Below are 25,296 nucleotides of genomic sequence, written 5' to 3' on the forward strand. Positions count from 1 at the left end.
AGCAAATGCCCGACGATAAACAAGAGAAGGGGTACCATCCTTGGGAAACATACAAAGGTCACAGAGCAGGCAGGTCCGGGGCCGGAGCCAAGGCAGTGCTGTACCCTAAGTTGTCAAGCAAGTTTTAGGAAAGTGGAAGGAAAGAGAATGGAGCAGTTGACGGAAACGGACTCATAATGGTAGTAGGAAGGAGGGGCCGCCAGCATACCCAAAATCCAAGGACTCGTCGAAAAAAATGTCATGGGCCGGATTTGCAGGCATGGAAGGACAGCTAGCCAACTGGACAGCGGAGGTTCAGCAGTCTCAGCAAAAAGGCTTTCAACAGCGCTGGTGTAAAAAGCTCCAGACACTAAACGTAATCCACGGTGGTGGATAGAGTCGAGATGCCGAAGAATAGATGGTCGAGCAGAGGAGTAAACTATGCTTCCATAGTCCAATTTCGAGTGCACTAAGGCGCGATAGAGGCGGAGAAGGACCACTCGGTCTGCTCCCCAGGAAGTGCCATTCAGGACACGAAGGGTGTTGAGGGGTCGCAGACAGCGAGCCGAAAGATAGGAAACATGAGAGGACTAGCACAGCTTTCTGTCAAACATAAGACCCAAGAATTTAGCAACGTTCACGAATGGATGGTTGACAGGGCTTAGATGTAAGGAAGGCAGAAGAAACTCTGTACAACGCCAAAAATTAACACAAATGTTCTTATGGGGAGAAAAGCGGAAGCTGGTTTCGATGCTCCAAGAGTGGAGGCGATCGAGACATTGTTCAAGAAGGCTGGTCTGTTGAGAGCTGTAGTAGATCGCAAAACCGTCCAGAAAGAGGGAGCCCGAGACATTGGGAAGGAGACAGTTCAAAATTGGATTTATGGCAATGGCAAACAGTACAACACTCAGCACGGAGCCCTGGGGTACCCCGTTTTCTTGGGAGAGGGTGCGGGAGAGAGTGGTGTTCACCCGCACTTTAAATGTGTGCTCTGCCATAAATTCACGAAGAAAAAGGGGCAGCCGACCTTGAAAGCCCCAAGAGAACAGTGTGTAGAGGATGCTTGTCCTCCAACAGGTATCGTATGCTCTCTCCAAATCAAAAAATATCGCTACTGTTTGGCATTTCCGGAGAAAATTGTTCATGATATAAGTGGAGAGAGCAACAAGATGGTCAACTGCAGAACGATGCTTTCGGAAACCACATTGGGCAGTTGTTAAAAGACTGCAGGACTGCAGCCACCAGGCTAAACAGCAATTATGCAACATACGCTCCAAAATCTTACATACACTAGTCTTAAGATAAATGGGGCGATAACTAGAGGGGAGATGTTTGTCCTTTCCAGGTTTCAGAACAGGAATGACGATAGCTTCCCGCCATCATCTGGGAAAAGTACTGTCAGTCCAAATTCAATTATAAAGGTGAAGGAGGTAACTCAGACTATGGTATGATAAATGAAGCAACATTTGGATGTGGATACCATCTGGTCCTGGGACGGAAGAGCAAGAAGAAGAGAGTGCATGTTGGAGTTCCTGCATGGAGAAAACAGCATTGTAGCTTTCGCGATTTTGAGAGGAGAGGGCAAGAGGTTGCACTTCTGCTGCATGTTTCTTCGGAAGAAATGCTGGCGGGTAATTTGAAGAGCTCAAAATCTTAGCAAAATGTTGACCCAATGAGTTAGAAATTGTGACGGTGTCCACTAACGTATCATGTGCGACAGTGATGCCCAGAGACTGGGGAGAAACTAGGTGCTCCAGATAACCATCGAATCTGACTCCAAACTTCCGAGGAGGGAGTGAAGGTGTTAAAGGAACTAGTAAAGAAGTCCCAGCTTGCCTTCTTGCTATCACGGATGACACGACGGCATCGCGCACGAAACTACTTATAGTGGATACAGTTGGCTAAAGTAGGATGGTGTCTGAAAACGCGAAGAGCAAGTCACTTCTCACGTATTGCGTCATGGCATGCCTCGTTCCACCACGGAACTGGGAAGGGCACCGGGGCAATTCGGAGGAGCGAGGTATTGAACGTTCCGCAGCTGTAAGAATAACTTCTGTAATATGAGTGACCTCATTGTCGACGCTAGGAAAGTGACGGTCATTGAATGTCGCTAGAGACGAAAAAAGTGTCCAGTCGGCTTGGGCAAACTTCCAGCGTCTCGGGCGCATATATGGCAGTTGTGGTTGCAATCGAAGGACACATGGAAAGTGGTCATTCGAGTGTGTATCAGCAAGAGCGAACCATTTGAAGCGCTGAGCTAGTGGAACAGTACCGACCGAAAGATCCAAATGAGAGAAATTTGTCGTGGAGGCAGACAAAAACGTAGGGTCCCCAGTGTTGAGGCAAACAAGACCCACTTGGTGGAAGACGTCCATCAATAGTGAGCCGCATGGACAAGGATGCGGACATCACCAAAGCGGGTGGTAGACATTGAAGTCCCCAACCAGCAAATAGGGGGGCGGAAGCTGACCAAAAAGATGAAGGAGATCAGCTCGTGCCATTGGTGTGGACGATGGAATGTAGACAGTACAAAGAGAGAAGGTGTATCCAGAAAGAGAAAGACGGACAGCGACAGCTTGGAAGGAAGTGTTTAAGGGTATTGGGTGATAATGGAGAGTATCATGGAGAAGAATCATGAGTCCTCCATGTGCTGGAGTGCCTTCAACAGAGGGGAGATCAAATCGGACTGACTGAAAATGGGAGAAAACAAAGCGGTTGTGGGGACTCAGCTTTGTTTCCTGAAGACAGAAGATGACCGGCAAGTAGGATCGTAAGAGGATCAACAATTCATCCCGATTGGCTCGAATGCCACGGATATTCCAATGGATAATAGACATAGGGTGGACAGAAAATGGAAGAATGTGACCAAGGTTGCCCTCAACTCAACGACTGCTCAGAGCTTGTGACCAACAGTGTTGAACGGCATTCAGCCAAAGGCAGAAGATCCTGATCCATAGGTTGTTCGGGAGCAGCTCCTGCCACCAGCGACCGGCCGCCAGCAGTGCACCTCGGCGACACAGAAGACGGCCGAGGGCGGTTACCGCCAGGCGGTGCCGTAGATGATAAGCACCGTGGCAGAGAAGGAGAGGAACTGGGTTTCTTATTAGCCTTTTTGGAAACAGAACATTGAGATGAAGGAGGAACCGATGGTTGTGAAGTTGGAGTACGTAAAAAATCTTCACGAGTAGGCTCTTTTTTGGATGTCTGAATGTCTGATTTTGGGGCTTGAGATTTAGCAGAACTTGATGAAGGGTGAGCCATAAAGTGAGCAGGTGAGAGTGGGGACGTTGAACGGGCGATCTTTGCGCTGTCTGATCTGACAACCGTGGCACTAAAGGTGAGATCACAAGTCTGCAAGGCTGCCTCCTTTGTTAGCCGAGGAGAGGAAAGGACAGTACTGTAGTTACCTGCGTGAGGCACAATGGGCTTTCGACTGATGAATAACTTTCGAGCAGCAAAGGTCGACACCTTTACCTTCACTCTGATTTCTTGAATGAGCCGTTCGTCTTTAAAAATGGGGCAATCTCGAGAGGAAGCAGCGTGGTCACCCATACAGTTGATGCATCGAGGGGATGGAGGTGGACAAGCACCTTCGTGGGCATCCTTGCCACACCTAAAGCATTTGGCCAGATTGGAACAGGACTGGCTGGTATGACTGAACCGCTGACACCGATAGCAACGCATAGGGTTTGGGATGTAAGGGCGAATGGAAATTATCTCATAGCCCGCTTTTATGTTCGAAGGGAGATGAACTCTGTCAAATGTCAAGAAGCCAGTATGGGTTGGAGCCAAATTCTTGTCAACCCTTTTCATGACTCGATGAACAGCCATTACGCCCTGGTTGGACAGGTAGTTTTGAATTTCCTCATCTGACAATCCGTCGAGGGAGCATGTATAAATGACCCCACATAATGAATTTAAAGTGTGGTGTGCTTCCACCCGGACACGGAAGGTGTGTCGCAGCGAAGCTCGCAGCAATTTTTGTGCCTGGAGGGCACTGACTGCTTCTAACAACAAGGTGCCATTTCGTAAACGGGAACAATTGTGTCGACACCTTTCTGAATAATGAAAGGGTTCACTGTGGAGAAGTCTTGACCATCGTCCGACCGAGAAACAACAAGGAACTCTGGCAACAATGGAAGAACTGTCCGTGGCTGAGACTCATTGAACTTACGCTTGTGAGCAGACACAGTAGATGATGATGAAACCATTGCAGAAGTATCCCCCATGATTAATGGCATCTCCGATGGCGTGCTCCTTCCTTGTAGGGCCCACTCTGAGGGCACTCCCGCCTTAGGTGATTCTTCACATCTCAGGTCACCCCTCCCAAGAAACGGATGGAGGGACCAATCGGCACTTTCGGAAGGTATCAGCTCGGGTAATCACCCCTCCCTGGGCCTGGCCATTACCAGGGGGTACGTACGTGTCCTACCTGTCTACCCGGGGCGGGGAATTACGCGTTACCCCGTCACCGGCTACACATAGGAATGCGTGGGTTGGCCTTCAGACATGCACAGGGAGAAAGAAAGAGAAAGGAAGGAACAAAGAAAAGGAAAGGGAAGAAGAGAGGTCTCAAACGCTGCAGCGGAGGAAAGGGTAAAGAGAAGAGGTAAGGAAAAAAGAAGGGCAAAAGAAGTGCAAAGGAAGGACAAAGACTTGCCAGTAGAGAAAGCATTGGAGAGAGACTGATTTACAGTTCAAGTGTTCATCTCCGGATGTAGGCACTAAACATACTCCCAGAGGAGGAGAAAGGGAAAGGAAGAGGCGTGGGGGGGGGGGGGGGGGGGGAGGGAAGATGGGTGATGGGGAAGGATGAGGAAAAGGAAGGTATGCAGCCCGGAAAGGAAGGAGGACCACACTAGCTTGGGGTCCCGTGCTTGCTACGCACATATCCACAAAAGAATTGTGGACCCCCTGGGGGGACGCAGGCTGTTGATTGCATTTTACTTTTTACCTGTCGTAGCAATATAGGAAGGACATTTAACTTTTAGTTCAGGACCTCCATTCTCTCTATGATGTATTTTAAGGATCTTTCTCCAAGTCCCTGTTTTGAGCTGTCTTTCCTGCCATTGATTCAATTAATGTGTAGTCACTTTTAACTTGTCTTCATCTTTGTGTTCTATGGTTCTGACATGGGCATGTATGACCTTGGCTGTTTTTGCATCTTACAACAAAACAAACAAGCTACATTTTTCTTCTTTTGTGAAGTGCACAATTTTATATTTCTGAACATTTAAAGTAAGTTGTCAATCTTTGGGCAACTTTGAAATATTATTAAGATGTGACTGAATATTTAAGCAGCTTCTTTCAAACAGTACCTCATTATAGGTAACTGCACCATAAGTGAAAAGTCTGAGGTTACTATTAATATTGTCCACAGTGTAACTAATACAAGACATGAACAGCAATTGTCACAACACACTTCCCTGGAGCACACCTCAAGTTACTTTTACATGTGATGATGACTCTCCCTCCAAGATAACATGCTGTCTCCTCTCTACCAAAAAGTCCTCAATCCACTCAAAACTTTCAGTTTATGCCCCATATGATGGATCTTTTGGCAATAAGTGTAGATGTGGTACTGAGTCATATGCTTTTCAGAAATCAAGAAATACTGCATCTACCTGACTGCCTTGATACAAAACTCTCAGCATGTCATGTGAGAAAAGTTGAGTTGGGTTTCACATGATCGATGTTTTTGGAATCCATGCTGACTGGCATGGTGGATGTAATTCGGTTCAAGATTCATCACTGTTCTTGTTGTTGCTGTGGTCTGTCTAACAGCTAATATAATCTGTGATCAACATATCACCTATGGTAGTTGACTGAGGCAGTGTAGTCTTCCACTGTAACTCCATTAGGGCTAACTTTACATGCTCTCGTACTTAGTAGGCAGACTAATATGTATTTGTTCATGAAACTATGTAAGGCTGGTTTCCACATGAACTATTCAAAAATAATGCCCTACAGTTTTATGAAGAAGATTTTAACCAAAACTAAAAAATAGCTAATATATATGGGGCGTTCAAAAATAAATGAGTCGGAGGCATAATTACAGACACCAGTATCTGTATGTTAGAAGTACTGACTCTGGGTGTTGAGACACCAGACCCACTGTGACGCAAGGCAGTGAATAGCTGTCTCATAAAATTCACAGGTCTGCGATGTTAACCAGTTCTGCATGTACAACTGAATGTTGTTGTCCCATGTGACTTGTTTGCCCCTCACAGCCTTTTAAAGGGGACCAAAAATGGCATAATCACAGGGGGAGAGGTCCAGACTGCATGGAAGGTAGCCAAGAACATTCCATTTAAATTTCTGCAGGAGTACTGCTACTGTGTTGTCCATATGAGGATTTGCATTGTCGTGGAGCAGAATGACCCCACGAGTAAGATTGTCTGATTGTTTTGATTTGATCACTTAGTGAAGGGTGGTCAAGGTTTGCGAGTAACGCTGGGCATTCACTGTTGTCCCATGCTGCAGGAAGTGAGTCAGAAGGGGGCCATCTTGGTCAAAGAAGAACATCAACATAACCTTTCCTGCACTGATGTGGACGGTGATGTCCAGCTGTATGTGCGGAACTGGTTAACATCGCAGCCCCGGGAATTTTATGAGACAACCATTCACCACCTTGTGTCACAGTGGAACAAGTGTCTCAACAGTCAGGCTCAATGCTTCTAACATGCAGGTACTGGTTTCTGTAATTATGCCTCTGGCTCATTTCTTTTTGAACCCCCCTTATAAGTACTATAACAGTTTACTTACCATGATCGCACCATATAGCAGCATCACACAGCTGATGAGATGTATCGTCACCATGGCAATTCCAGTGTATATTGAGATAATTGTAACTGGTAAAAAAAAGTAATGCCGATAAGTAATATACTATTAAGTAATTAAGTTTTAACAGAAATTATTGAATTTATTTTATTTTCTAGTACATGGGAAAATGTAAAAAAGTGTACAATAATTAAATTTGTCAAACATAAAAATAATAAAATATGACCACATAAGACTCCAAATTACTCCCAAAAGAACAGCAGATGAAGTGTGAATACAAGTAATTTATTTACAGGTTTACTGATTTTACACTTAATCACCATGGCTATTGAAGAATTTTTTTAAACCCTGTACCCAATTTTACATTCCCTCTGTAAGAAGTGTGGTATCACTGCCAGACACCACACTTGCTATGTGGTAGCCTTTAAATCGGCCGCATGTCGGCACTATCAGCGATTGCAGACCGAGTGCTGCCACACGGCAGGTCTAGTCTAGAGACTCCCTAGCATTTGCCCCAGTTGTACAGCCGACTTTGCTAGCGATGTTTCACTGTCTACATACGCTCTCATTTGCAGAGACGACAGTTTAGCATAGCCTTCAGCTACGTCATTTGCTACGACCTAGCAAGGCGCCATATTCAGTTACTGTAATTACTATCTTCAAGAATATATTCTGATCAGATAATATTGTGAATCATGTACCGTCAAGAGCAACGTTCATCATTAATGGATTAAAGTTAAGTATCAAACTAATTACATCCGATTTCTGAATACTCATTCCTTGTCATGTTCCAGATCTCATGTCAATATAGTTCTTCCCTCTTCACACCAGCCTGCGTGAACTAAAACGCGTGCATTTCAGCCTCCACTCGTAACACGGTGTTGGCTCTTGTGCTAACACAAAAAGAAGACTGCCACCTTCCCAGCAAGCATTGTCATTATGATATCCTGCAGTTCCTCATCTGACATGTCATCTGTGCAGGTTAATCCATCACATCCCATTTGAACAGTAGAAGCTGTTGAGTTTTTGCAACAGCAAGCTGCCAGGGATTGTCAGGCAGAATGCCAAAAACTGTCAGCAGCATGACTCTTTGTTTGTTCTGAATAGATCTATGCATCTTTCACAATGTCTCATAATATGCTGCCACACTGATTGTGTCCTCAGCCTTAACTCCTGTGGCTTCCTCACATAATGAACAGCGGGACACTGTGATGTGGCTCAAATAGCAATCTTTTGCAGAAAGAACTGGAAAACTGGTACAAGATTACAACATCTTTAATTTTGAAAAACAACTGATTCATGTACTGTAACATGTGCAAACTTTGGCCACCTGGGGTAATTTCAGCCAGTAGCCTGTCTAATTTGTGGTGCTGCCATCTGTTGAATTCATCATTTAACTATTCTGAAAGCTGTAATGTGTTGTGGATATAAGTCTCTGACATCCTCACCGTTTCACTTGACATTGCATACAAAAACTGCCACACAGTTATTGTTGATTTTCAGTCAGCCCGAAATAATGCAAAGCTGAAGTGTGAAAACACACACACACACACACACACACACACACACACACACACACACACACACACACACTAGCAAGTAACAGTTTGGTTAAACAGTCGTTTGGAAGACTGACATTTGAATAGTTGACGCTCTACTGTAAATGTTTCTAGTAAAAGATTATTGGCGCAATTAATTTACAGATGCGTTCAGTGTAACCAGAGCACCATCTGTAAACTGCTGCGATTTCCAATTTTATCACAAAACCCTTTTCAGAACACCATTCTGGCCGACCAGTTGTAGTTTCAACTCCCTCACTTGAAATTCCAATTGATGATATTATTCATGCCAACTGCTGTGAGACTGTGGAAATGATAGCTGATAAAGTTCAAGTTAGTAATGGTACAGTTCATAACATTATCTGAAAAAAGCCTAAGTACCACAAAACACATACAAGACGGGCCCCAAAGGAGCTGATGCAACTACACAAGGAAATCAGGTTGAGAGTGTGCACAGAGCTAAAGGAATATTATGAAAGAGAAGGTGAGCATTTCCTCAACAAAATTTTAATTTGTGATGAAACTTGGGTTCACTATTATAAGCCAGAATCAAAAAGAACACCAACTCACCTGTCAAGAAAAAATTCAAAACCCCCTGTTACGACATTGTGGATCTCAGAGGGAGGTGCGATTCTCCAGCAAGACAATGCACGTCCTCATATTGCTCAACTAACCCATGAAACCATAGACAAAATGTGCTGGGAAGTATTGCCTCATTTCCCTTACAGCACTAATTTACTACCTGGTATTTCAATTTGTTTGGTGCACTATGGAGGCATTGCGTGGGAAGAGGTTCCAGGACAATGAGGATGTGAAACAATCTGTGGGAAATTGGTTCAAACATCAAGATAAAAAGTTCTTTGCAGCCGCAATAAAAAAGCTTGTAGCCCGTTGGAACAATTTCATAAATTTTCAAGGGGATTATGTTGAAAAGTAGTAAAAGTACTGTTTTGTAAAAATAAACGCTTTTTTCTCCAGACCAATTTGCCTTGTTAACTACTGAATGACCTTCGTACAAAAAATTCAGCTTGGACGGCACAAAGGGTAACAATCACAAACATTTGCATATTCCTGACATACTGTCAGTCTGAACAGCAACCAACACAATCAGAAAAAGTCACAATTTATCATCTTGGCTACTGGCTACCAGTTTTGGTACACAGTACTCCAGCTGTTCCTTGCACAAAGTCATCATGTTTGCTTCCCAAATGAGTGTTTCAAAAACACAGTACATGAAAATGAAAAAAGCTAAAGATGTCTCTACAGATGTGCTATGCATAACGGTACATAATTTATAAGTAACAGAAATTGATCAGGAACACCTTAACAAACACAGACAAAAATAGAAACACCATGAGAAATGCAAGCTTGAACATTAATGCAGATGCTACACAAGCCTGCTGTTTGCGCTGTTGTATTTCACCACAAATGGCACCTGTGCATTGTTCTCGATACATTGAAAGTGACATTCATGGCCAGAACAGTATTAGGTGTACTTCAACCAGCAGGCATGTCGTGCATCTGCATTTATATTCAAGCATGCATTTCTCACAGTGTTTCTATTTTTGTCCAATCTCAGCATCTGCTTAGGCATACATGGCCAATTTCTGTTACTTATAAATGACATTCTGTTATACATAGCACCTCTGTAGAGGCAACTTTAGATTTTTCATTATCATGTACTGTGTTTTTTTGAAACACCCATTTGGGAAGCAAACATGATGACTATGTGGCTGAGGACAGCTTATGTATGGCACTGTATACTGAAACTGGTAGCCAGTAGCAAAGATAAAAAATTGTGACTTTTTTCTGATTGTACTGGTTGCTGTTCAAACTGGCATATGTCAGGAATATGCAAATATTTGTTATTATTACCCTTTGTGCCTCTCCAAGCTGAATTTTTTGTATTTATGTTGACTGTCACAGTTGTGTCACTGCCATGCACCTCAAAGTGGTTTTCCAAGGTAGCCAAAGTGTCGGTTTTAAAGAGGCACTTTATTGAGATATATATTGCACACAGGAAAGTTGGAAAAAAATCATCCGTAATCATATAACTGACAAAAGTGTGTGTAGAGTGATCATGACAGATAGTCACTGAAGAGGATTGTGATGAAAACTAAGAAGATGACAGCAGCAAAATTCACTGCAGAACTGAATGTCCCAATCGTGAACCTTGTCAGCACCAAAATAACACAAGAAGAGCTCCATAAGCAGGGAATTTATGGGTGAACTTCAGTTAAATAAACCACTCATCAGAGATGCAAATGCCTGTAACAGGAAACCGTGGTGCTGAAGCACTAAAACCTGGACTAGAGAGCCAAGGAATAAAGTCATTTGGTTGGATGAGTCTTGTTTCACACAGTTTCCAACTTCTGGCTGAGTTTACGTCACAAAAGTGAAATGTGGCAGGGGTTTGTTGATAGTTTGGGTACCCATATTGTGGTATTCCAATGGTACCACAGTTATTATGCAAGGAATCATTACTGTCAAGGATTAAATGACTATTTTGGCTGATCAGGTCCATCCCTTGAGTACAATGATTGTCCCCCAATGGTGATACTGTGTTCCAAGACGACAAGGCTCCTATATACCAACTTGCATCATCCAGGACTGGTCTTGTGAGTATGCAGATGAATTGCCACGTCACTCCTGGCCACCACAGTAACTAAATCTCAAAATTATTGAGCCTTTGTGGTCTAATTGTGAGATAAGAGCTCATGCTCGCCATTCACCTTCATCGTCATTACCCAAATTGTCACTATTTTGCAGGAAGAATGGTTTTAAGTTTCCCACGAAAACCAAACAGGACCTGTATTTATCCATTCAAGATGACTGGAAGCCATTTTGAACATCAAAAGTGTCCCTACATTAAATCAGGCGTAGTAATGTGTTGTGTTTTTGATGTTTCCATATGTTTGTCCACCTCCTGTACGAGTATCATATTATTTAGCCCTAGTATAAGGAAAAGGGGAGTCACTAGATACACAGAAACTGGACTTACATACCAAATACTTATGTGAGTACTGCATTAAACAGCTCTCTCCAGGAAAAATAACATACAAGACAACAGTTCCAACAGCATACAGGCCCCTACATCAAATGTTTTAAACTTAATTAAGCAATTACAGAAAGTGCTAAACAGACTTATTACAAATAATTACAATCGGAGAGTAAATTTATGAGGAGATTTCAGAACTGATTTCACCATGGATGATTCTTCTTTTTTGCTGGTGCCTTTTTCCACATTGACACAGGTCGTTTAAGGAGTGGCTCAGTGTGCTTTTTGTCACCAACCAGTAACCTTCTGTGACAGAATACGTGTACCCCATGTACTGTTATTCATGTAAAAGTGAGTGAAAGATTTTGAAAGAAGATGATTAAATATTCCAGAATTAGAATTAAGAACAACTGCCAACATGAGTGACATAGAAGTAAATTTCCCTGGAGTAGTGAAGTAACTTAAATCGCTTAATAAAAGCAAGTCTTCTGGTCCAGACTGTATACCAATTAGGTTCCTTTCAGAGTATGCTGATTCATTAGCTCCATACTAAACAATCGTATACAACCGTTCGCTCAACAAAAGATCTGTCTCCTGTGGAGCAAACTATGTAAATTTAAGTATTAACTGTGTTTTCTTACTTGTCACTTCTTTTTCCGTGTGTTTTTGCTTTTAGGAAGCTTTAATTTTTGAGTACTAGTAATAGTGTTCCATAGATTTCATGTCTGTTTTGAATACAGTCAGAGAGAGTCCCTTTAGTCAGCTGTAGTGCCAGTACAGCCAGGGTCGTTGTAACTGCCGCCTGCTTCACATCCCTTTGCAGCAAGCTAGGTAAATTTAAGTATTAACTGTGTTTTTCTTACTTGTCACTTCTTTTTCCGTGTGTTTTACCTTTCAGGAAGCTTTAATTTTTGAGTGCTAGTAATAGTGTTACAATGATTTTGTGTTTGTTTTTAATACAGTCCAGAGACAGTTAGCACTTATTTTCATTGTTTCCAACAAGAAGTGTCTAGTAACCACAGTTTAGTCAGCTACCAGCCGCCTTTAGTGAATTAGCAGTCTAGTTAAAAGTTGATTTCTTAGGATGGATAGGATGTGTGACTGCTGTGTACGGACGCAGGAGGAGCTGGCCACTGTTCGTGAACAGCTGAACGTGCTGATGGCCACGGTCAGCCGTCTTCAGGTTGCTGCTGGGTTCATAGGTCACCCTTAGTTCATACAGGCGGCTGGCAGAGTTGGTGAAGGTGGAAAGCCTCCTCTGGTTTGGTGCCAAGTGGAAGGCTTAAGCCAGAGACTCAGATGATTCTGTGGAGATCTGGGGTGCAAATTTCTCGACCTCTGCTATTGGATGGAGAAATGCAGGATCCCCCAGAATAGGTCAGGTGTGCACCACACGCAGGAAGTAGCTACAAGGGTAGCGGAGTACGTGTGGAGTGCACATGTGGGTTTCTTAGGTTAGAGAATTCCCTCCCTAGGCCCGACAAGATGCCTCCTGAGACAAGACAAGGTAGCAGTAGGCAAAACACAACAGGGAATAACAATATTAATGTGGTAATAGTAAACTGCAGGAGAGTCTATAGGAAGGTCCCAGAATGCTCTCGTTAATAAACGGTCACAATGCCCACATTGTATTAGGGACGGAAAGTTGGCTGAAACCTGATGTAAACAGTAATGAAATTCTAAACTCAGATTGGAATATATACCGCAGAGACAGGCTGGACAGTGAAGGGGGAGGCGTGTTTATAGTCATCAAAAGTGCAGTAGTATCGAATTAAATTGACGGAAATCCGAAATGTGAAATAATTTGGGTGAAGGTCACGATTAAAGCAGGCTCAAACACGGTAATTGGATAATATCTCTATAGGCCCCCTGACTCAGCAGCTGTGGTGGCAGAACACCTGAAGGAAAATATTTTGAGTAGATTTCCCGTCCATGTTATAGTTTTCAGTCGAGATCTTAATTTACCAGATATAGACTGGGAGACTCAAACGTTTATTAACGGGTGGCAGGGACAAAGAATCCAGTGAAATTTTTTTAAGAGCATTATCTGAAAACTACCTTGAGCAATTAAATAGAGAACTGACTCGTGGTGATAACATATTAGAACTTCTGGCACAAACAGACTCGAACTATTTGCAACAGTTAACGCAGAAAAGGGAAACAACAATCATAAAGCGGTTACAGCATCAGTGATTTCAGCCATAAATAGAAATATTAAAAAAGGTAGGAAGATTTTTCTGTTTAGCAAAAGTGACAAAAAGCTGATTTCAGAGTACTTGAAGGCTGAACACAAAAGTTTTATCTCAATTATAGATAGTGTTAAGGATCAGTGGACAAAGTTCAAAACCATCGTACAATATGCATTACATGAGTATGTGCAAGCAAGATTGTAAGAGATGGAAAAGAGCCACCGTGGTACAACAACCAAGTTAGAAAACTGCTACGGAAGCAAAGTGAACTTCACAGTAAACATAAACATAGCCAAAGCCTTGCAGACAAACAAAAATTACATGAAGCAAAATGTAGTGTGAGGAAGGCTATGCGAGAGGTGTTCAACGAATTTGAAAGTAAAGTTCTATGTAACGACTTGGCAGAAAATCCTAAGAAATTTTGGTCTTATGTCAAAGCGGTAGGTGGATCAAAACAAAATGTCCAAAAACTCTGTGTCCAAAATGGTACTGAAACAGAGGATGACAGACTAAAGGCCGAAATACTAAATGTCTTTTTCCAAAGCTGTTTCACAGAGGAAGACTGCACTGTAGTTCCTTCTCTAGATTGTCGCACAGATGACAAAATGGTAGATATCAAAACAGATGACAGAGGGATAGAAAAACAATTAAAATTGCTCAAAAGAGGAAAGGCCGCTGGTCCTGATGGGATACCAGTTCGATTTTACACAGAGTACACAAAGGAACTTGCCCCCCTTCATGCAGTGGTGTACAGTAGGTCTCTAAAAGAGGGTAGCATTCCAAAAGATTGGAAAAGGGCAGAGGTCATCCCAGTTTTCAAGAAGGGACGTCGAACAAATGTGCAAAACTATAGAGCTGTCTCTCTAACGTCAATCAGTTGTAGAATTTTGAAACACATATTATGTTAGAGTATAATGACTTTTCTGGAGACTAGAAACCTACTCTGTAAGAATCAGCACGGGTTTTGAAGAAGACAATCGTGTGAAACCCAGCTCGCATTATTTGTCCACGAGACTCTGAGGGCCATAGACACGTGTTCCCAGGTAGATGCCGTGTTTCTCGACTTCCGCAAGGCATTTGATATAGTTTCCCACAGTCGTTTAATGAACAAAGTATGAGCATATGGACTACCAGACCAATTGTGTGATTGGATTGAAGAGTTCCTAGATAACAGAACACAGCATGTCATTCTCAATGGAGAGAAGTCTTCCGAAGTAAGAGTGATTTCAGGTGTGCCGTAGGGGAGTGTCATAGGACCGTTGCTGTTCACTATATATATAAATGACCTTGTGGATAACATCGGAAGTTCACTGATGCTTTTTGCGGATGATGCTGTAGTATATCGAGAGGTTGTAACAATGGAAAATTATACTGAAATGCAGGAGGATCTGCAACAAATTGATGCATGGTGCAGGGAATGGCAACTGAATTTCAATGCAGACAAGTGCAATGTGCTGCGAATACATAGAAAGAAAGATCCTTCATTGTTTAGCTACAATAAAGCAGGTCAGCAACTGAAAGCAGTTAATTCCATAAATTATCTGGGAGTAGGCATTAGGAGTGATTTAAAATTGAATGACCGTATAGAATTAATCGTCAGTAAAGCAGATGCCAGACAGATTCATTGGAAGAATCCCAAGGAAATGCAGTCCAAAAACAAAGAAAGTAGGCTGCAGTACACTTGTTTTCCCACTGCTTGAATACTCCTCACTGGTGTGGGATCTGTAGCAGATATGGTTGATAGAAGAGATAGAGAAGATCCAACAGAGAGCAGCTCGCTTTGTTACAGGATCATTTAGTAATTGTGAAAGCGTTACAAAGATGATAGATAAACTCCAGTGGAAGACTCTGCAAGAGAGACACTCAGTAGCTTGGTACGGGCTTTGTTGAAGTTTCAAGAACATACCTTCACCGAGGAGTCAAGCAGTATATTGCTCCCTCCCATGTGTATCTCATGAAAAGACCATGAGGATAAAATCAGAAAGATTAGAGCCCACACAGAGGCATACCGACAATCTTTCTTTCCACGAACAATACGAGACTGGAATAGAAGGGAGAACCGATAGAGGTACTCAAGATACCCTCCGCCACACACCGTCAGGTGGCTTGCGGAGTATGGATGTAGATGTAGATTGGAAAGTTGCATAGGTCAAGAAAGGTAGTAGGAGTAATCCACTTATTTACAGTCCCATATCGTTTTAACGTCGTTATGCAGCAGGATTTTGGAACATATATTGTGTTCGAACATTATGAATTACCTTGAACAAAATGGTCTATTGACACACAGTCAACATGGGATTAGAAAACATCATTCTTGTGAAACACAACTAGCTCTTTATTCACATGAAATGTTGAGTGCTACTGACAAGGGATTTCAGATCAATTTCATACTCCTGGATTTTCGGAAGGCTTTTGACACTGTACCACACAAGTGGCTCATAGTGAAATTGTGTGCTTATGGAATATCATCTCAGTTATTTGACTGGATTTGTGATTTTTTGTAAGAGAGGTCTCAGTTCGTAGTAACTGATGGAAAGTCATCGAGTAAAACAGAAGTGATTTCTGACATTCCCCAAGGTAGTGTTACAGGCCCTTTGCTGTTTCTTATCTACATAAACAATTTGGGAGACAATCAGAGCAGCCGTCTTAGGTTGTTTGTAGATGACGCTGTCATTTATCGACTAATAAAGTCATCAGAAGATCAAAACAAATTGCAAAATGATTTACAAGAAATATCTAAATGGTGCAAAACTTGGTAGTTGAGCCTAAATAACGAAAAGTGTGGGCTTATCCACATGAGTCCTAAAAGGAATTCATTAAACTTTAGTTACATGATACATCAGCCAAATCTAAAGGCCATAAATTCAACTATATACCTAAGAATTACAATTATGAACAAATTAAATTGGAAGGAACACACAGAAATGTTGTGGGGAAGGCTAACCAAAGACCGTGTTTTATTGGCAGGACACTTAGAAAATGTAACAGATCTACTAAGGAAACTGCCTACACTAAGCTTGTCCGTCCTCTTTTAGAATACTGCTGTGTTGTGTGGGATCCTTACTAGATAGGACTGATGGTATTCATCGAAAAAGTTCAAAGAGGGCCAGCATGTTGAAATACAGGAGAGAGTTTCACTGAAATGATACAGGATTTGGGCTGAACATTATTAAAAGAAAGGTGTTTTTCGTTGCAATGGAATCTTCTCATCAAATTCCAATCACCAACTTTCTCCCCCAAATGCGAAAATATTTTGCTGACACTGACCTACATAGGGTGAAACAATCACCCCGATAAAATAAGGGAAATCAGAGCTTGTACGGAAAGATATAGGTGTTCGTTCTTTCCGCACACTATACGAGATTGGAATAATAGAGAATTGTAAAGATGGTTTGATGAACCCTCTGCCTGGCACTGAAATGTGATATGCAGGTATCAATGTAGATGTAGATGTTTTTGAATCATGTTACTAGGTGGGACTTGGTTAACAACCCAGTATTCACCTAGTGGGGTGTGGGAAACTGCCTAAACACCACATCCAGGCTGGCCGGCAAATTGCCCCTCTGCTGGGTAGGTTTGGTCCGGGTCTGGCATATCTCTTCATCCTGGAAGTGACGCTTTAACACAAACTGCTATCTGGACAGCTTCAGCATGGATGGTTCTGATCAAGAGAGTTTAGTTCTGCTGTCCAGCTTTGATCTGGTCTCCACAGTAACATTCCACACAAGAATGGGAAGACATAGTGCAAAAGCAATTAAAATTTATTTCTAAATCCAACATTTCCTTAATGAAATAGATGTGAATCCTCTAATAACTGGTTTATGAAAAGGCAGCAATAAAGGATCTCCATCAGTTAGATTTTACTTAAGGCATAAGCAAACCTTGCCACACAATCATAAATAATGTCTAGTTATACTATTAAAATATAAAGATTTTTAATGTGGCTGCGCTACAGCAAGAGCTTCAATGGATTAGAAATAACAATGAACCAGATGCAAAATACAGGCTTATTAAACCTTGACTATGGTTTTTACAGTTTTAAAACCGTGTTCTCCAGAAGATGTCGTATGTAAAATCACATTATCTATAGCCAAAGTGGGGGTTGACATGTGATCCACTTAATCACCATTTAAAATACATTATGTAATAGTAGTAGCTGTCTACTGTAGAGCTAAGGCTTAAAATGTTTTTAAAAGTTTTAAAACAAAGCTCTACAGTAGATGGCTACTACTTCTATATAATGTATTTTGAAACATGATTAATTGGATGACTTGTACTAGACAGAGTCAACGACTCGCAGTTCGACTACAGACAATGTGAATTTACATATAACATCTTCTGAAGAAGGTGGTTTTATAACTGTCAAAACCATGATCGAGGTTTAATAAACCTGTATTTTGCGGGTGGTTGGCTATTATTTCCAATCCATTAAAATATAAATTACAGACTGATCAATGAGAAGAAATTTATCAAGGTCACCTAGAAGATGAGAAATTTAATACTTTCCTAAAATATTCTTACAACACTAAGAATTCAGTTTTCCTTTACAAGGCAAACAGGGACAACAATTGTGGAAAGCTGAAAGAAAGGATGTCTAGTGTCTTGTGCCAGGAAAACAGAGCTTTATTTAATTCAAGGCGTAAATCTAATCATGAATCCAAAGGGCATGAGCAGTACTGTAAAATTCTTTACTATGTCCTCAAAACTGGAAGAACTTTGTACTGTTGTATAAAATTCAAAATCCTAAAAATGAAACATTGGTATTTACTGGTATTATTACGTATAAAATGAATAAACTTGGTAAAGAAAATAATATTTGACTCCCTAAATAAAGTAGCAGCAAGATAGGTTATATTAAATTCAAATCATTAACTGTTACTTGCCTTCTTCCTAACAGAACTTGATAATACAGGTTAAAAACAAATAATAATATAAAACGTATCTTATTTAACCAACATTGCATATACCACCACCAAACATAAATTTTGCTAAATGGTCTTTTAGAGGGATCACTTAATCAGTAAGTCACTAAAATGCAGTAACTCTTTGGCTTAATCTTATCTCAACCAAAGTACTTAAATGTGTGCTCACTTGGTAGGACCCACATTTAGTTACCTTTATCACCAATTAATGAGTCAAAGTGTAGCTCATGGAAAACTGAAGTATGTGGTAGTGAAACAAATTTGTAAAACAATTGGAAAATGGTGGTATAAAACTCTGATCATATACCCACTATCCTATACACTATGTTCTCAAAAATGTTTGACAACATAGCTTACTTTGGAACAGTGAACCAATTCTCCTAGAATTACATTTTAATAACAGTTCAGTTTAGTTTCTGTAAAGGCATCTCTTCTGAGAAAGTGACAGTAGCTTGTCACTGGTTCTTGGTAAAAAATGCTGACTCCACATCAATCAGCATTTTCTTATCAGCATCAGCACTCCTGTATCTTCAAGATTACAACATCATCACAACAATTTCTCAGGCAACTGTGCTTGTTATATTTTACTGATGTCAGCATTCATGCTTTCTTATCATCAAGGCCAACACCAGCCCACATATGCACGTACCCACCCAAACTGCCACTAGCCAACCAACTGCATGCAATTTCAGCTCCCGGACTGTTAAGAATTTTTTTAAAAATATGCATGCAGTGTAGTTTTAGCACTGCTGTGAGTTGCTGGAGCCTATGATTTTGACATCATGAAAATAACTTAATATGTAAAACACATAGTACCGACATAAGCACCATAATTTCTTCACTGTCTGTATGTACATCTAGGACTTGTGTTCAACCAACAAGATGCCTTCATTGGGCAAAAAGAAGAATTTAACAAGTCTATTTGTTGTAGAGATCTTTCAGAAATATGTATTCACAGCTTTCTGCATCATGAATGGAAAAGCATAACAGAGAAGCATATTACTGTAGACATCAGGAATATTATTCAGCAAATAATGAAAATGCAACAGAATGGCAAGAAGATGCACTACCTGACTAGGTCCACCAACATACTGTGGTGCATATGCTGGAATTGTTTACCATTTTTAAAAAGTCTGCCCACTCAAGTCTGTCCACTCTCCTATCATGCAAGAAGCATTACCAACTGCAAGAATTCATCTATAATAATAATTATTATCATGTTGATAATGAGTGCCATCGTCCTGCATTTAATATGAAAGATAATAATTAATATTGATGAATTGACAGTAGAGCTCAAGAATAGTATATACATTTACAGCAATCAATAAATAGTTCAACCAATTGTGACAACACCATCAAACAGTAAAGATGTTGAGCAGTATATCAACACCCTCTGCCATAAGGTAGTGTAGGTATTTGTGCTAATAATTCTTCATCCTTGCAGATGAGGTGAAGTCATTGCAGCAACAGCCACATGACGTGGAAATAATGCTGTTCAATCACACCTGCTGTTTGAAGAACAGTGGCTGGAAGTGCATCAGTATTGGAATGATTTCGAATCAGGAGTTCTATCTGGTAGGAGTATTTGAAAATCCATTATTTAACAATTTAATGTTTACCAGCTATTCAATACAGCATGAGCTAGCATGTCAACAAAGGTAACAGTCATATCTTCTCCAATTCTATGATGTATTGTGGAGTAATCTGCTGGAGTTAGCTTCCTAAACTCTCTACCCATCAGAAGAAACCATAGCTCAACTCTGCAATAAATGCTGTGCATTTATAAATGTGGTAATGAATGAATCAACTTTAACATACATGAGCACAGAACCATGACCTTATTTACATTTTTATGTATCCAGCTATATCTAAATGTTTATACATTAAAAAAAAAATATGAGCTACACATACGTCATTTACTGATCTATAAAACTCCTGCATCCCAATGTAAATGGGCAATTTACCATGTTGACCAAGTGGATGAAACCACCTCACTGCAGAGGTCTTATAGTAAGTGACTAGGCCTGCAATGATGATGCTGAAAAATGGAAGAAGAGGAAGACTGGACCATTAGTTTCTGAATAACACATATGCTTTAATTATTGGAGCTTCAGACAGTGGAAGACTAATCTTTTTCTACACTGTTAACACATCCTGAGGGAGCCTGCTTCGAACAAGTACACACATTTTCAAAAACCTTATTTCAACCGAAATATTGGCTGTTGCAGGAGATTTTGCATGGCATTGAAGGAGTAACATGCCACACATTCAGTGAAAGCAGCACTATTCCTCTGCCTGAAAAAGTAAAGCCCAAGAACATACTCATCTTTGATGACATCGCAGTAGAAAACCAGAATGAGATCCAGAAATATTTCTGCTTCGGCTGCCATATGCACGCTAACATATTTTGTTTGAGCCAAATATACTCAAGGAACTTGAAGCAGTTGGTCCAGGATAATGTAAAATTCATTATCACTTTCAAACAGGACAATCTGAATTAAAAGCATATTTCGCAATCACATGTAGAAACTGACGTATCAGTCAATGAATTCATTACCATATGCAGGAATTACTGGTTACAGATACGGTAAGGAAATTGAATTAGGGCCAATACAGACAAAACTTTGATGTGATTCTGCATAACTGACAGTGTATCAAAATGTAACTGTTTCAGTATACTATAGACTATGGACAAATTTGCATGTGTGATGCACACTTGTTCGGATGGTGCAAAAGCACATGCATCTATACATTAACAGAAAATTTGAGGAAATCAGTGCTAAATTAGTGAAACTGGAAAGTTGTATCGGGGTGGTGATTAGAAATGGTGAAGTGTTGGAGTGCTTCAATGCTAGAATGTAGCAATGTGAATTATTTGCGAACGAGAAAATTGAAAAAGTCAATATAAAGCTCATGTACGTGCATGGATATACCAAGGCAACAGCTATGGTACTTGACTCCCACCATCACCAGTACTCCCAGAGTACAGATAAGTTGTGCGCTGTCACAATAATGGCTTAGTATATGGCAACGTGTTGTTGACAAAGTGTAAAGTTGTTGAAGAGTGGAAGGCTACTTCATGAAAATTTCAATTGTTCAAATAAGGCAGTTGCAATGGAATCAGTATCTCTTGGAAACATTTAAACCAGTAACTGAAATGAGTTTGTTTGTGTTGCCATCCTCCGCAGGAAGCACAGAAATATTAGTTTTGTAAATAAAAAACACCTTCTCTTGCTGCACTTTGCTTTATTTTCGCAAATACGTTTCACCTTTTTTCACTGTAATAAGACGTCAGTGGGATGGTTCCTCCTGTTTTTAGTTGACATCGGAGTTTCCTCTCATCTGGTCACATGGAGGACGTACTACTGCTCTATTTACGAAACATGCTTAAAGTAGTTATACCTATATTAGTGACAGAAGAGATGAGTGCAAACAAAATGAAAAGTAGGAAGAAAAATGTTCCAAACACAAAAACATGCTTTTGTTTTATAAATAGAATGTTAGTGCTATCTCCACGTGGCCAGATGAGAGGAAACACCGATGTCAACTAAAATCAGGAAGAGCCATCCCACTGATGATGCCTTAAAGTGAAAAAAAGGTTAAACACGTCTGGCAAAATAAAATGCAGTGCTGAAAGAGAGGGCATTTTTTATTTACAAACAATAACTAAAAGTCTAGAAATGATGTCACACACTGCGGACAGCAGCAGAAAAAAAGAAGAGGTAGGAGAAGAAGATGGATTGTGTGCTATTACTAATTCCATTAACCACCACAGTAATGCTGAGTTAGACAGAACACAGGGGTCAGCAAGAAGAAACAATATACATTAAGTAATCATTCAATACATTTAACTGAGAATGCAACATGAGTTGGGAATAAATAATTCAAAAGAACACCTGATCTATTAGAGCTATTATCCTTAAAAATTTCAAATGTTAAAAAATATTTCCCGAAAAAGATAAAAGGTTATGGTGAAATATTATGCATGGTTAATGTGCATAGGAACGGCAACTCCTCAAAAGGATGAATGAAAGCCTCAAAGAGTGACAAATACAAGAAAATAATTAAACCAGTGTTAGAAGCTGCAAATAGTGCTGGCAAATAGGTTGGAGTTCAGCATTATAGTCTGAACAATCTACCTCTGGAGTATATCCATTACAATTACCCAAATGAAATCATAAGACATTACGACTACTTATGGTATCACCTGCCGACGGGAATACAGGTCACACTAATGAAATAATATCAATAATTTCAGAGCTTCAAGAGAGGTGCATTATCATGTAATTAGGGAGATGGTTGTTCATGGCTCTAAAGGCCAACATATGTAACATCCTGTGCAGACACGGTTGCATGATTTATAGCATGCTGATCTTGTAGATATGCACAAATATTCATGGTTCAATAAAGGTTTCAACTACATTCTAATGGTCACAGATACATAGTCCAAATTTGAAAGGACTCTATCTGTGAAGGTACAGATGGGAATAAAAGTTGTGGAGATGTTTCAACAATTGCTGCAAACTGGAAGGAATCTCAACAACTGACAACCTACAAACTAACCATGGAGGTGTTGGGCCAATTACTGCAGCCTGGAACAAATCCTGACAACCTTCAAACTGACCATGGAGGCAAATTTTACAATTGGCAATCAAAGCAGTAATGGAACAAGTTCATAGAATAAACTAGAACTCAATATTCTCCATTTTGAAAGCTAGCATTGTCGAATGGTTGAACAGGATGATCAAAAAACGGTTGCAGATGGCATTTAATCTTCAAGGGTTAAACAAATTGTTACACATTACACTACAAATCATTGACAAGTATAATCAGATTACTCATCATACAGTTATGATGAGCCCTATTGATTCCATGATAATGGGCTACTAAATACAGTATACAATCATACTAAGGTGGTGGATCCACACAAGCAGAAGTTAGAGTAGGTGATTTGGTTCTATTTCAAAATACAAAACTGCATTTGGGTCAATGGAGATATTTACAGTTTCCAAAGTGCAGTGAACAAACACAAACATTAATAAATAAATAAAATAAAAATGAAAAAGGAAAGAAAAGATCATAGCAACACTACAAGACAGACTGCTTACAAATATAGGTTTGTAGAAACCTCAAACTCCCAAGATTTTTTGGTTTGTTTATGCATGACACATTGTCAAAGACAATGTCGAAATCCAAAGAATGTGGGATTGTCAATTTAGAGGTTGTGAGGGTACAAGAAACTCACTGGGTTGTGTATATTAAAATAAAGTGGAATACTATCTACTACTTTGATTAATTTGGCATTCTGAGGTCACCAGAAGAATTGTGTTGTTACTCCCCCAACAAGAACCAGGTGTTTTACAATTTTTGACACTACCAAGACTTCAATTCATAACTCTTTGGTCAATCATGTTTAATGTTTCTCCTGACAGTTGCATAAAAACAAGCAGTATGCACTAAACATTATATGAGGTTTGACTGTGATGTCACACCTCTTAACTTCAAATGAATGTTTGACTACATTGAAAGCAACCCCTTTCCTCAAACAGATCTAGGGGAGTGGAGTATCACACCAATTGGCCTGGGAACTTACAATAGTAAAGCTAATGTCACTGAGGCAAACAATACACTGTGTCCAGGAATCAGGAAAACTGTGGCAACACCTCCTGTCTCCTACGAGATGACAATTTAAATGTGTATATAAAACGATTTGTAAAAGGGCTTGAGCTATCTGTCAATGTTAATATGTTTTAAAAAGAAATAAAAACAGCAGAAGAGACAGTGGACTTCAGGCTTAAAGGTTCAGTAGGATCACTACTAGTTTTGCTAGTGGTCAAGTGCTGGAGCATAATACTGACACAGTTCATGCTGAGTGTAATATCATAACAAATTTATACCTTAATGGTATTTTAATCCATACTATATGTGGATTTCTTTCTCCTACAATGGGTACAGGTTATAAAATACAGTGGTTCCCAATAATCCAGTATACCTCACAGTCATTGTTTGAATGTTAGACCATCTTGAGCTGAATATTATCGAACACAATGTCAATCTAGTCACGTTTGGGAGTGAGGATATTATAGTATGTCTCCATTTGATATAGTATTATGCATATGAAGTATAAATACAGCACACACAACCATCAGAAGACCTATCTGCAGCAGAAGCAAAATGTGATAACACACAAGAATTATGAGTTTCTTAGATCCATAGGACAGAAACCTCGCACTGACGTCATTCGATGTAATGCCTCCAGTTCAATATGATGGGCATATTGACACAGGAATATTTTTCCTACAAACAACAAGATAAGAATTCTCATTCAACAACAAGATGGTTTAACAATACCGTGCAAGAGCTTCCTATGTTTGGAAGGGGTGTTTACATCTAAGAAGACTCCAAGAAGCAACAATAACATTGCACTTACAATGTACTGCATTCACCTTTCTGTTTCAAGAAATAAGTTACAAACTTAATGACACTGAAATTCACCACACCAGAAATGTTGGAATTTCATCAACTCTTAAAACATACATCTCTGCATCAGCATCGCATCTGAATGCCTTACAAAACATTGGATGATTCATAGATAGGTTGACAGGTGGCTCCTTTAGAGTGTGTATCCCATTCAGAATGTTAGTGTGTTATTATGAATGCTAAAGAATAGCTGATTCTAGGTCACAGTACTGCTGATAATAACTCATGCGTTCTAGGGGATGGGAAAGAAGAGCTCAAAATTGTGCTGGATGAACTGATGTGAAAGTACTGCATATATCTCTACCAGAGGAAAAAATCTGAAACTTATATGTTTTGCGGAATTCCAGAGCTCAGCAACAGTTACTTTCTGTTCATGGAAGTGGTTTGAT

The 25,296-nt window shown here is 40.3% G+C and overlaps 1 protein-coding gene across 2 annotated transcripts in view; it reads right to left on the reverse strand.

The window, feature by feature from the left end:
• LOC126335225 (uncharacterized) overlaps positions 1–25,296 on the reverse strand; it is a 193,677-nt gene that overhangs the window by 78,653 nt on the left and 89,728 nt on the right. For both annotated transcript variants that reach the window (XM_049998264.1, XM_049998263.1), the window contains one exon: positions 6,745–6,830. In XM_049998264.1, the coding sequence (XP_049854221.1) occupies positions 6,745–6,830 (86 nt within the window). The remainder of the gene's footprint in view (positions 1–6,744; positions 6,831–25,296) is intronic.

The sequence above is a fragment of the Schistocerca gregaria genome, chromosome 2 (genome assembly GCF_023897955.1).
Source record: "Schistocerca gregaria isolate iqSchGreg1 chromosome 2, iqSchGreg1.2, whole genome shotgun sequence".
NCBI classification, from domain to species: domain Eukaryota; kingdom Metazoa; phylum Arthropoda; class Insecta; order Orthoptera; family Acrididae; genus Schistocerca; species Schistocerca gregaria.